This window comes from Serinus canaria, chromosome 4, assembly GCF_022539315.1.
Source record: "Serinus canaria isolate serCan28SL12 chromosome 4, serCan2020, whole genome shotgun sequence".
Taxonomy (NCBI): domain Eukaryota; kingdom Metazoa; phylum Chordata; class Aves; order Passeriformes; family Fringillidae; genus Serinus; species Serinus canaria.
This window is the reverse complement of record NC_066317.1, coordinates 33,526,752-33,541,191: the sequence shown is the minus strand read 5'-3', so window position 1 is coordinate 33,541,191 and position 14,440 is coordinate 33,526,752. Positions and strand designations below refer to the sequence as shown.

General features: G+C 37.2%; 1 protein-coding gene across 1 annotated transcript in view; it reads left to right on the top strand.

The window, feature by feature from the left end:
- Positions 1 to 14,440, top strand: part of SPOCK3 (SPARC (osteonectin), cwcv and kazal like domains proteoglycan 3) — a 158,032-nt gene that overhangs the window by 100,279 nt on the left and 43,313 nt on the right. Inside the window, exon 6 of the mRNA XM_030239559.2 lies at positions 8,612 to 8,726. Coding sequence (XP_030095419.1) covers positions 8,612 to 8,726 — 115 coding nt within the window. The remainder of the gene's footprint in view (positions 1 to 8,611; positions 8,727 to 14,440) is intronic.

The following is a 14,440-nucleotide window of genomic DNA, read 5'->3' as shown; positions in this document are numbered from 1 at the left end:
TCTGAGCAATTTTTCTGTCTCTCAAGAAAATGTCTCCAAATTGCAAAATACTGAATGCCAGCAATGGGGTGCACCAAGGATTTTGCATGCACACAGTGTTGAGTCACATTCTGTGCATCTCTAGCTTGGGTGGGATAAATTTGATGGAGAAGTTTGAAACAAGGAGCCTGATGAAGTGCTGAGGTTTGGACTGTACAGGCAAGACCTCTGAATAAGAGCCAGAATTTGAGTATATGCTTGAATATATCAGAAACAGATTTATATTTTTGGGTTAAGCATGCTTACAGGAAGCTTTTAGTAAATTTTCAGACTGCATCAATGTTTATTTTTTTTAATAAGTCAAGGCATTATATAATATTTAACAGGGTTATATATTTTTACTCTGGTGAATAAGTTTTTAAAAACCAGTATTTTTTGAATTTAAAATATCTTTTTACACAATTTATTGTATTCAAGAAATATTGAAATACTAATTTGGAGTCAAGTAAATATATCACTTTTTTTTACAGAAATAATAAAAGCATTACTATTAATTATTCTTAATTTAATAGAAATAGTGTATTTCATGTATGGATTTACCATTAGTTAAGCTTTGTGTTCTTACTTGATGGTATAAAATATTAGTTAGCCTGTTTGCAATATGTATAGAATAAGGTAGTGAAATACATATTTTCCAAACTGAGTAGGAGTCTAAAAATTCAGAGAGCTGATTTTAAAAGCAGATAAGTTCTTTGAAGGATTTGCAGAAGCTCCTAAGCATCATATGTCTCTAACAGCCTCTAAGTAGGAAAGCAAAGATAAGTAGGTGCTAATTTAAATAATCCCAGTAGGCATCTATTGGCATATTTCTGTGATTTAATACGTGTTCCAGGGTGTCTGAAAAAGATTGACTATCTAGTTGACCTGATTTCAATGATTTCAAGCTTTAAATTTTATACTATTACACTGCAGAGCATTTTAGAAAACAGACAAGAGTTAAGGTGGATGGGAAGAAAACTGTGCATACAGGTTTTCATTTTGTCATGAAAATAGTATTCTCTAATTCATAGCTTCATGAAAAAATGTGTCATCAGTCGTCTTTTAACCACAAAATATTTTCTTTTCTCAGAGTCTTGGTTCAATAGACACATTTCCTGTTTTTTTCTGGTCAAAATGCTAGTTGCATGTCTTTATGATTGATATATTCAACAGTTGCTTTCATTTTAAATAGCAGTACTTGTTTGCTGAAAAGCTTTTTCTCCAAACTCCTGTTTTTATGTGAGAAATACACATGCTTAGCAGGCTAATCTGGGTGATGCTTCATGGATAGACTTGCACATTTATTTTTCCTTTCTTAAGCTTGAATTTGTTGAAAATGTGTTCTCTTGGCATTATGCCTAGCTGCATTTGGCTTGAAATTCTATACCTTCTTGGCTGCTTTTTGTAAAGAAAATCCAAATTACGTAAAATTTTCCAAAATAGGTTTACCACGTCATTAACTTTGGCCAGATTTTCACTTTCATTTTAAGCCAGCCTAAAGTGATTGCATGAAGCAGTCCTTTACTTCTCTCCCATGTTCTGTATCAGCTAATGGTCTGTGTTGAACTGGGCCTGATCAACACTCACCCTACCCACCCTGCCCCTGTGCAGGGTGACAGGAAACACCAACTGAGGTGGAAAAAGATGCTTTCTTTACATATTTGACTTGGATTCAAATCTGAGGGCATGATTTCATATAACATTTTGCACTGAGTACAGTAGAGACAAATTTTGTGCTGGGGAATGCATGTAAGCTTTGTGAAATAGGAATAAAGTTTGAAAATGGGGAAGGTGATTAAGAAAACAGCATGGAGATAAGTTGAAAGCACATAGTACTGAGTAATCAGAGATTTTCTGTTCAGCTGTCAGAGATACCAGCTTCTAACAAGAGAGGGAAAACATCTGTAATGATGCATGAATCTGGAGCTCTGTGGGAAAGATTTCTACCTGTGAAACATATAATGATACTGGGGAAAATATATCTGTGAGGTACTCCAGGAAAGACCTCTTTTCTCAGAGATCCCCTTGATTGCATCATGCAGGATGCATCATTCATCTGACCATGAATTGTTGATCATCCAGAAAATATACAGGAAAGAAGGAGCTGTGAGCATGTTTTGGTGGGAACATATAGACTCGAAAGGCAATAAACCCAGCAATCGTATTTGTAGCATCTGAATTGATAATTATCAGGGGGAATCTGAATTTAAGTATGTGTGTATTTTTTCCTTAGAATTGGATAACATGTCCTGTTTGATTTTTAAATGTACAAAAGCACCAGGGACTTCTACAGAGCTGTTGTTGAGATAAGGTTCACTTAAAGGGGATCACCTTCCAAAGATGAGACACTCTACAGTGCATAAATATTAAAAGTAATTTGCTAAATGCTCATTATTAAATATGATGGTGTTTTATAAAGTATTTCTGTAAGTATCAGCACCTCAGCAGATGAAAATATCTGAAAGACTCTTAACACTGAATTCACACTTTGTCCAATATTACAGATACACTCCAGTTTAGAGAAGAGTGGGTTTATGTATCTGGCCAGACTTCAGTCTTTCAGTGTGAAGGGCTTGAAGCACATAATGGACACAGTATTCACTGGACATCTAGATGAATATCCTGACACCTAATTTCTGCTGACTTTGATGCTGTAGGGGTGTACCAGATCTGCTTCCAGCTGCCCAGGATGTGTACAGATGGAAAAGAGGGATTGGAGGGGAGTGTCTGCAGATTGTACCTCAAGGCTTCTGTTCATGATCTTCTGTTCTTCACTTGCCAGAGACGTCACGGGTGTCCTCATTACTTAGTTTGAGTTAGTTTTATTTAAAAGCCAAGAGAAATTCCTGGCAAGACAGTACTGTTGTAGAAAAATGTTATCTTGCACTGAGGTTGAAGCATTCTCAAAAAGGAATGCAGGAGTTAGGTCTGTGACAAAAAGCAGATTGATAAAATTATTGGAAATGCCGGAGTCAATGCTGCACAAGGACTTTATCTTTCTTTTTGGGTAGACTTATAAGGCAGTTCTAATTCTGTTGCTTTCTTCCAGAGGGCTCTTCACTCACTTAACACACAGAATGGATATTCCTCCCTTTTATCTTATCAGGAAATTGTTGTCAGTACACACTTATGTCTTTTATTACATGGCTGGCAGACAGTTAAACTAAATTTCTCATCTATTTTAATACTTAGTTATTCCCTGTACATTTTGAGAAGTCTGCAAATAGCAACTAATTTACAGCTGTCTCACACACTGTCCCTCTGTGTGATATGTCTTTTTACAGAGAGATGATGGTTCTGCAGATGAAAGCAAATAAATTTTATGTGAGATGTGGATATCCAGTTTAAGGATTTTTTATTAATATTTCACATTGCAAAGCATTTATATATTCAACTAATTTTTGTTTTAGTTGATCTAAAATACTTACCATGTTCCCAAATCATAGATCAGGTTTTCAAGAGTTCAGGAGAGCAAAAATACACTCAGTACCAAACAGAATTTTGCAGAAAGTATCTAGGATCAATAGACCAGTATAAGCCCTACTTTTTTTTTCATTTTATACCATCTCTCTAGTTCATTCATTGCACTTCTTTCAAACACTTCTCCAAATGAAGAAGATTTATGCAGGCAATAATCTTTTGGCCCTGGTTCATTCCTGGAGCAGGTCTGTACTGTGCTTCCCAACTGAATTATCTTGATGTGATCTGATCCCCCCGTGTTCTCAAAGCAAGAAAAGCTACACAGGTGGAATTCCTGATGGATTTATCTAAGCCTGGTTTTAAAGACAATTGTTAAGATTCAAAAAGCTTCTCCAATGATTTGTTTTAAGATGTCACTACTCTTTTTAAAAAGTCTGCCTAGTATCTAATTTTTTACCTCTCTGCAGCAGTTCAAGACAATTATTTCTTGTAACTTTCATGGTGGTATTCTTTTCAGTTACCTTTCAAATGTCTTTTGCCTATTTGACAGCTTTTTTGTGAGTCGTTTTTTCTTAAGACCCAGTCCTTCAGCCTCTTTTTGGTGACTATTTTCTAGGTTTCTCATTATTCCTGTTACTCCTTTTTCATTTAATTCCTGTCTTGTTTGAAACCTTGTCACAAACTTTACAGTGCTTCCAAGCTACATGAAATTATCTTACCTGTTTTGTAGGTTGCACTAACAATTATATATCCTAGTATAATGTTTTTAAACACCATTCAATTGTTCTTAATGATCACTAGACTCCTATTTTTCCTTTAGAATGGATGTCTAGCCAGTTGCTCCAGCTTGTTGTTAATATCTTGAATATTGTGTCTACGTAACAGTAGAACATAGTTTTCTCTATTGAATCCCATTATATTTTAGCCTGTTTTAATATTCTGATTATTTTTTGTATATTTCTAACTTCTAAAGCTCTTCCATGGTTAATAGGTTATCCTGTAGCTCATCTTCCAAACCTCTAGAATCATAGAACAACCTGAGTTGGAAGGGACCCACAAGAATCCTCGTGTCCAACTCCTGGCCTGCACAAGACAGCCCCAAGAATCACATGTGCCTGAGAGCCTTGGACTCTGCCAACCTTGTTGCTGGGATCACTTCTCTGGGGAGCTGTTCCAGTACCCAGCCACTCTCTGGGTGAAGAACCTTGTCCTAATATACAAGCTAAACCTGCTCTACCCCAGCGTTAGCCCATTCCCTTGAGTCCTGTCACTGGTCACCACAGAGGAGAGAACAGTTCCTGCCCATCCTTTCTCCCTCGTGGGGAAGCTGCAGGCTGCAGTGAGGTTTCCCCTCAGTCTCCTCCAGGCTGAACAGACCAAGTGACCGCAGCCACTTCTCATACAGCTTCTCCTCAAGGCCCTTCACCATGCTTGTGGCTCTCCTTTGGATGATCTCTAATGGCTTTATAACCCTCTGATAACCTGGCACCAAAATCTGCACACAGGACCTGGGGAGGTGAGGCTGGCCCAGAGCAGAGCAGAGCAGAGCAGGACAATCCCCTCCCTTGCCATGCTGTGCCTGATGCCTGCCAGAGCATGGTTGGCCTGCGGGGCTGCCAGGGCACAATGACTCAAATTTGACTCACCACCAGTCAGGACCCCCAGTTTCTTTTCCATGGCACTGCTTTTCAGCATTTCATTCCCCAGTTCAGCTGTATTCATCCAGGGTTGCCCCATTCTAGGTGCAGGATCTGGTACTTATCTTGTTGATTTTCATACAGTTGGTGATTGCCCACCCCTCTTATTTGTCCAGGTTTCTCTGCAGGACCTCTCTGCCTTGATGGAGTCCACACCTCCCAGTTGAATATCATTGGCAAACTTACTTCATATACTTTTGAGTCATGCATCCAAGTTGTTTATGAGGGGCTTGAGGAGCCCTGGCCCTGCAGTGGAGCTGTGTAGAACCCCAGTAGTGACTGGTTACCAGCCTGATGTTCTCCTAATGTTATCCCATTTACCCCGCAGTGCTTTGTGTCCAACCCATGAGCCAGGTGCTCACCCATTGCATGATGGGTTTATCCTGCTGTCTGCTGGACATTTTGTCCACAAGGACACTGTCAGAGGCAGTAGTGAAAGCATTCCTGAAATCCAAAAAGATATCACCTGGCTTCCCTTGGTCAGCTGGGGGGGCTAAATTTGTCGTAGAAGGAAATTGTCAAGTTGGACTTGATCCTCATTAAGCTGTCCTGGCTGTAACCAATGATTGCAGTGTCCTTCATATGTCTTCCTGTAACTCCCAGAATAATCTTCCCCACAAGTTTACCAGGCACAGAAGTGGGACTGGGTCAGTATTTGCCAGGTTCCTGTTAGTTTTCTAGATTCCCAAGACCATTGAAAAGCCATGGAGAGAGATGTGGTTAGGAAATCAAGTTGAGTACTACCCTGGCATGAATCCCCTCTCACCACTTCTCCTTTTTGACCACTATTTCTCATTGTGTCCTCATAGCCTGCATGTCAGTAATCTCTTTTTCTCTGGAGTTTTTCGGGTGTGTTGCTTGCTTTTCTACCAGTTTAAGAGTAACATTGAAGGAAGTTTAACCCACCTTTATTTAACTGAGCTGTCTTCACAGTATCCTAGTGCACTGCTAATTTGGGGAGTGATGTCAAGAGGTTTGAACCAGAGGTCTGTTCCTGGTGTCATTAGCTGCTAATAGGAAATAGTTAGCACTGCCTTGATTCACTTTCAGCTTGTGCAAGCACCATGGTGTTGCTTTGTTTCTGAAAACAATGAACATATCTCTGCTGCCTGCCTGTCCGTAAAAGGAGTTCAGAGAGGGTAAAATTTTATCATACCTGGGAATGGGAATACTGATTTGGAAGTGTTGTTTGCTGACCTTGCACTCAGTATCTCTTGTATCTCTGCCTGTGCCAGGTGTTGAGCATTAAATTTTTAGTGTTTAAAAGGATGGTGTTATTTGCAAATAGGTAGACTACTTCAAAGAAAAAAAATAAAGACTAAACTTGCAACTCGTGATGCTAGCTGAAGCACTTATGAAGTATTTACTAGTCTCTTTAGCAACATTCAAGTGAATCAAAGTTAGCATTGGAGTCTGTAAAAAATAATCTCTCAAGATTATAATAAATAATACAATAAATAATCTCTCAAGAAAGGATTAAAGAAATCTTCAGACATTAAAGTATTACTTTTCTTTTTTCTTACTTTTCTTTTTTCTTCACTTGTCATACTCTGTTTCTTAGTAAATAAAACCTGGAATGGGTTTATATGTCAAATATTAAGTGGCAATCTCACCAAGGGGAGTAATCAAAAGCCTAAAGCACCACTCACTATCTGTGGGTTTAAATCCTTAAACTACCAAGTTTGAATAATAAAAACTCTCAGATCTTAGAAATAGAAAGACATCTCTTTTTAACAGACATGAGTATTAAATTTGAGTGATTATCCATTCCACAGACTCCAAATACTGGTTGGAGCATTAAAATATGAATTGGGTCATGTACTTTCTGGAGAGAGGGCTGGTAAGAATCATAGTAATGCAAGCACTCTCCTGTACAGCCAGGACAATTGAGATAGAAAAAGTATTCAGTTGTTTCAAAATCAGCATGGGAAGGTGTTTGCTTTGCTTCCATTTTCTAGTCCTTTATGAAATACTAGTGCTATATAACTTTCAAATGGAACAGTATGTTGGGGTTTTTGGGGAGGATTTAGAAGGTTCTGTTGGTGTCATTTTCCTTTAACCATACATTTTTGGCAAAAAGTGACACATTCAGAACTGAAGTATGCCTTCATTGATGTACAGAAAATTTGAGGTAATTATTTCTGTCTTTTTAGTACTGGCAATGGTGCAAAAATGTGGTATTTTGATACAGTGATGCACTTCAGGTTATGCAAGCTATAGAACTGCATGAGAGTGTAATGAGCAGAAGTCTGACTGCTTAAAAAGTTGATAAAGTTCTGTAAATTCACAGTGCTTATATCTGCATACTAGTGGAAACTAGCATTCTTTCAAGAGCCTCCTTGATTCTTTAATAGCTACAGTACTCCCACCCCTTACATATTTTTGGGGGAGAAAGAAACTTTGACTTTAGCATTCTGTGGAAATCCTGAGACTCAATTAATGGAACTGCATTCCAGTGAAGTTATGTACCCCAACAAAATATGAGTCAGGGAATAAAAGAGACAGATTCTGGTGAGGTTGTTCTGAAGTGTTGTGATGCACAGAAAACACTTCATATTTTTATTTGTTACTTGAACTACTTTTCTGACTCATATGCTTCTGTGTCCTTTACCTATTTAATGAGACATCTGGCATCTTTTGTTCAAGGATGAAGTGTTCTCCTTTACAAACGTCCTTCTTTTGCTTTGGAAAAAAGCTCTTTGTAGATGCTTCCCCCCTCTTTGTTTCTTGTTTATGTTTTTCCTGATAATGCATTGACAAAACATCCCAGAGAAAGATCTCTATGCAAAGAACTGTTTTATTGGAGTAGAAAGTAAGAGTGACAATGTTTACCATGATAGTATTTTCTCAGCATGTGTTCTTTACTACATTATTTGTATATGCTTGAAAGAACAATTTTGTTTCTCAGATATAGTTAGCTTTTCTATGGTTTCTGGGTTGGAACTGTAAGTACGCAGATCAAAACCTCACAAATGAATCTGTTTCTGTATCAGAAAAGATAGTCACTATGCAGAATTACGTTAGGCACAGCTTTTTGTTTTATTCATTAACACATTTTACCAAGACATTGTCTTTTTGAAGATAGAAATTCAGTGATAAATGCTATGAAAATTGACTGTTCATTGCTTCCTATCAATAATGAATATTTTTGCTGTGTTTATTTGCTCATTGAATACAGATAAAACCAATGCAGTCTGCTTCCATTTAACATAAATATTCAAATCAGTCTCACACCACAAGTGCCTTCATGCTTGAATTGAGTCTTGAAATTGTAGCCAGGCTAGGAACCAAAAACTTTGTGCCTTTTTTGAATCTAAGCTTTGTTACAAAAGTAGCATATACTGCAGAAAACTTTTCTTTACATCTGTACACAAAGGTTTAAGCATTTCATGAAAGATTGCTTCGAATTTCTTAGAAGTATATATTTTTTAATAAGATATGTTTATGTTAATGATAGTTATTCTGTCTCCCTACAGTGCAAATTAGACTATCAAGCCTGTGTCTCAGGAAAACAAATTTCAGTGAAATGTGAAGGACGTTGCCCTTGCCCTTCTGACAGATCCACAAAAGCAGGCAGAAATGACAGGAGAGGTGAGTGATGGTAATTTGTGTAATATTTTTAATACTCCAGGAGGAAGGAAGATTTTGCACACGGAATATTACAGTTATCAGAAACACTCATTATTCTTGAATAAAACCAGATGTATTTTCGAGGTTGTTTCTTGGCCAAGGATTTTGAAATTGTACCTATAGTAAAACACCATGTTTTTTTTCAAATGAGGTATGAGTTATTGCTGTTCTTTTTTTTCATTTGCTATTTATTACTCTGTGAGATGCTTATAGGTTTATTTAAGAGAAGAAATCAATTCCGTGTTCCTCAGTGTTTTCATTGAATATTCAAGAAAACAGAGTGTGGTAGAAAGGAAGGAAACTTAGAAGTCCTTGTTGCTGTTCCTAGGAGCAGGCAGTTGAGCTGTAGAACTGTAAGTAATGGCTGTATTATGTAAGTGAGTTCGTTTGAAAAGTGCTTGAGAGGAGTAAATCAGCTTTTCTTTTGGACCACGAATGAGATGATGCTGCTGGAAAATGGAGCTGCTTTGCAGTGCCTCTTAGGAGGCAGTTTAGGTGCAGCTGAAACAAACAGGAGAGGAAAAATGGTGGCTGAGCATGTTTGTATTTCAGTGGCTCCCAGGTGGTTGTTAAAACATGATACCATCTTTGGTGCTTCTGAATAGAGAGTGGGCATGAGGTTTTAGGCTACCATGGACCTGGATCTGTTAAGAAAAGCAGGACTGGAGGCCTGCATTTTCAAAATTTCTTTGGACTGGTCTCTGTTTGATGCATCTTTTTGATCTCTCTGTATAGTAACACTTTTGATGAGTAAAATACATAGAAAATACAGAAGAGTTAGTTTTTAAGTATGATAGGTTTTTTCCTATAGTAACCCATAACAATACAAGAAACAAATATTGCATTCCTGCATTAACACTGGTATTTCATTATTTGAAGCATTATTCCAGATTTATTGTGCAGGATAGTCTTACTTTCCATTATAAGCTGTAGCTACTGCCAAAACTATAATTTTTTTTCTAGTTTAAAAAACAATTTAATGTTTTTTTAACACTGAATGAAGATGACTGCTGTAAAGATTAGGCTGTGTGCAGGCATACAAGTAAATTAAAAAACTGCTCTGAAATACTTCTTTAGGTCCCTTTTTTCATCCTTGGCAAAAAAATTGATTGTGTAATTAAATATTAATTGAATAAATGTAATTAAATGCTCCTCATGCTGGAACCCCTCTGCAAAGTTATAGTCATGACATTTTTTAAAGCATTAATTTACATTTTCATGAATTGTCTTGAAAATAAATAGATAAATATGTCATCTTCTTGCATTGTTAAACCAAATGAAAAGTACTGGAAGACCCAGGATCGTGTGGCCCCTTTGATAAGATATACAGTGAGTGTAACCTTAATGTGGTTGCAGCATCCTCTGGCAATAATTTCTGTATCTCCAGGATGGATATGGGAATATTTGCTTAATAGTGGGCATGAAGTGAAATTAAGATGATGAGGTGAAAAACATCTCTATGAGTAGTAGGCCTACCATCCTCCAGTGTTACTCTTTTAATGTGCTACCATTGCCCTTAGTTTTTACCAAAGTAAGATCAGCATTCTCTCTGCTGGAAGCTGTTTCACCTGTTGCAGTTATCTTTTGTGTGTATTCTTTCATGCATATTTAATTTTTCATATTTCTGTGCTAAAACACTGGAAAAAAAATCTAGAGAATTTTTTTTTTTTGTTTCAGAAACTGGATTTTTTTTAATTAAAAATGAACTCTTCTTGATGATTTAAGTTGCCAGGGAGTCGAGATTACTTGTGCCTAGTTATGTAAGAGAAAAGGAAAAAAGGTCTCATGGGTATAGGAATTAACACTAATCCTGTCCTGACAGATTGTCAGAGCAAGCAAAACACAGGGCTTCTCCAAATTCTATGAAGTTTGTTAATATATTTTCTTTACAAGGCCAAAAGCCAGGAAAATTGAGAAACATGAAAGTTTGCTGAGCATCATTAGTGAAATTTCAGCTTCTATTGTGACAGAATAAAAGGTTTCTTACAACAGAAGTTCTTCTAACACCGGTTACAAGAATACAATTCTTGTCTTTAAATGGACCTCTGTAAAGTGTTGTTGCAGTTGGACTTGATGATCTTGGAGACATTTTCCAAACTAAGTGTTGCTATGGTTCCATGATTCTAAGCTGTGTACACATTTGTCAGTTGCTTACAAATTTGATGAAGCCCAACAGGCAAAGTAAGGTTACTGTTCCTTTTTCAGGGATAACTTAAGTAAGGGCTTCCTGAAACACATCCCCTTTTGTTTGGGACAATTGTTGATCTTTTCAGCTTGAAATTGCTGATTTTTTTGGTGTATCTAGAGAGCATACTATGCCAATGAAAATTTCCCAAAATAGTCTTGGTGTGGATCCCTATACTCCTTTGGGAAACAAAATTAAACGACTATTCAGAAAAACAGATTTTCTTCTTCAAATTTATTTAACTTAGTAATGAAAGCAAAAGGGTCCTTTTGGTTGGAAGGGAACTAATCTAATCCTTATCTCTGATGAATGCATGAGGCAGGTGAGGGGATCCAGGCTTTTGTGAGGGCTGTCTCATTTTAATGATACCTTTAGAAACATTGAATCCAATTGATGCTTAGGGTCTCTTAGGTCAAATCCATAAATGAAAACCTAGATGTGTAAGTTGTTAAGAAAAACAAAAATTGCAAGAAAAAAAAAAAGGAAAAAAAAAAACCCAAATCCCACAAAAAAACCCCCACAATAAAATAAAAATATTTACCATCTTTGTTTTGACTGTAATTTAGATAAAGCAATGGGTATCATATAAACCATAAACTACAATAGGTACTCCAGTAATTTTTAAAAGGAGACAGAAGAGACAAACTTAGGGTTAAAAAAGAGAGAGGGACATCTGCAGAGCATTAGAGGCAGTATTAGGGGACACAACATTAGAAGTAAAAGAGTATGGGGAGTACAGAAGAGAGGAAGGGCTTTGGAAGTTGTGTAGAAGCACAGTGAGAGTAGAAGGTAAAGCAGACTGGGTGGGAAGCAGTACCACTTGTTACAGAGGTGTTAAAGAGACACGTAAGAAAGCATCTTTTTTTTCCAACATAGCCATTGCCTCATGACCTGCTTTTGCCCCAATCTCCTTTTCAAGTATGTGCCAGGATTTGGGATACCCAGGTCTTACTGAGTTGCACAGCTGTGAATAAAGGAATTTCATTGAGTTGGAATATGCAGATCTTTATTTTCCTAAGCACTTCTGAGGTTTTTTTCAGTGGTTATGTGGAAGCAGAAGCTGGGAAGGTTTCTGTGCACTGCATATTTTTACAAAACTGAGGAGCCTTTTGTTCCCTTGGCAGTGTCTGGACACAATTTTTTCTTTCAAATAGTTGTTATGGTCCTTTTGCTCTGAGATGTAGCAAGCCCTGTCCCTAGTTTGTTCTGCTCTTCACACTGATGGGTAAGAAAAAATGCACATGATTCAAAACATGGGCATTGGGGACCACAGGCATTTCTGCAGAAACTTTGTCAGTTGTTAAGTGTATGGCTGACAGCTGTTAGCTGTGGTTGAAGACCTTCAAAGGTATTTAAGAAGAGCATCCATTGTCAGTTATCTCAAATTTTCTGTACTCCAGAGTGCACACATTGGGAAAGTTTAATTATTCTTGAAATTAAAAATCTTCACAGACTGCTTTGTTTTATTTTCTTTGTTTTATTTATTTCAAGCTACACTAACATTCTGACAAAGGTGTGCAGTGACATGCCCAGGAAGGATCCTGGTCTCCCAGACAGTCTATGTCAAAGATTTGGCTGATGTGTAGTACAGCATCCTTCTCTATTGTATCTTTGGATACCTTCATCTTAGAAATAAGGCTCTGTTTGTGCCCTCACAGAGAGTCAAGATCCAGCTGGGACATGCAGTCACACCCAAAACCTCAGGGTTTTGGGTGTGACTGCATGTCACACACAGGGCCATGTCACACACAGGGCCAATTGAAGGCCCTGCAGTTTAAATGGCAGAAGCTGTATCATTGTTGGTAAAATACTAAATATGCATTTTTATGAGCCATTGAAATAGAAGAATTCAGTCTCAACAATTTTTGAGTTAATCTCTGATAAATCCTGTGCTAAGAGCTCACTTGATATTTTCACTAAAATAAGAGATTTAGGCTTATATTCATGGAAGAAAAAAAGGGGGCTTCTCTTTCTTTCAGCATCTGAGGAGGACCATGTAGGTAACAAGGAAGCTCTTACAAATGTCATAGTCTTTGACTCTAAGATTTTGCCAGAAGGAGGTGAAAAGGCAACGTTGCATGCTCAAAGTCTTTTCAGTCTGCAAGGCTTTAATCTCAGAATATGACTGCCCTCTCAGCTGCATCCTGTTTCCTACCAAATCCTGCCAAATTGTTAATTGCTTTGTGGAGATGGGGATAAATAACAGTAGGATTAAAGACTCTGTGGATACTGATTTGTTTTCCGGTGCATCAGTGCTTGAAAAACAAATAGAGGGACAAACAACCAAGCAATACTCTCCCAAATCCTCTGATTTAATTTGCATGGCATCACCTTTTCAATACATGACCTCTACTACTCTTCATGTAGTACAGGTGCAGATGCCAAAAAAGAGCTTTTGTTTTGTTTACATTCAGAGAGAACCCTGACTGGTTTCCAGACTTCACAAATAAAGAGATTGAGGGCCAAAATTACCACTTGTGTTAACTCCTTAATCTCTACTTTGTATTGCTGCCTTTCAATGACAGACACTGCTGTTTTGTAATCCCCCATTTCTCTTTTGAAAAGGTAACTACAGGACATCAATGGAATAAAAATCCATTTCAAACCAACATGTACTAGGCCAATTAGGCCTGATATTATCAGTGACCTGTTATGTTAAATTGCTGTTTGACCTTTATTTACAAATATGATAATATGTCTTAATTTATTTTTTTAATATCCAATTGTAATATTTAATTTCACTGTCATGCTTGTCACAGAAAATTGAGTGACTATAAAAAGAAGCACAAAGGGAAAAGTGCTGGTTCTCATCGCAGGCAAGCTGCTCTCAGTTAACTTTCTCTCTCAGAGGGTTATGCACAATAAATTTAAGGAGGTGGTCTTGGTAGTCTGGGAGTATAGGTGGTAGCAACATTGATTATATGTGAGTTAAATTTGCACTGGGTAATTGTCAGCTTTCTAGTTTACTGTTCTTCTTAGCCATATATTTGTATTCAGTAAGTTGGGGTTTTTTATGTAATTCCTACTACAGTTCTATGAAATGCAACAATAAATTCTCCATGCTATTTTAGTTGCTTAATTTTCATTAAATTCATTAATTTTCATAAATTTTGCTAATCTTTCTCAATATAGTCTTTAGATGAAGCCTGAAATGCCTGAGCATAATGGTGAGTGATATCAGTGGCATCACTCAAATCCTGGAGTTTGTCTTATCTGTACTGATATACACTGCTTGGGGTTGGTGTCATTGTGGGCTCACAACAAAAATTAAATCTGTGCTAATACTTCTGCTCTTGCCTTTACTGCTGGCATCAGCATGAATCATGCTATAGATTTAAATGTAAATTTGCCATAACACTGTGACTCAGTTTCCTTGTTAGAGGAAAATACATTATCCATGGATAACCCTTCTTACTCTACTGATGTTTCTGAACACTATTTTATTTTTGTTTCTGAAGCCTTTTGATTTGAAAGGTGCTATGAAACTAAA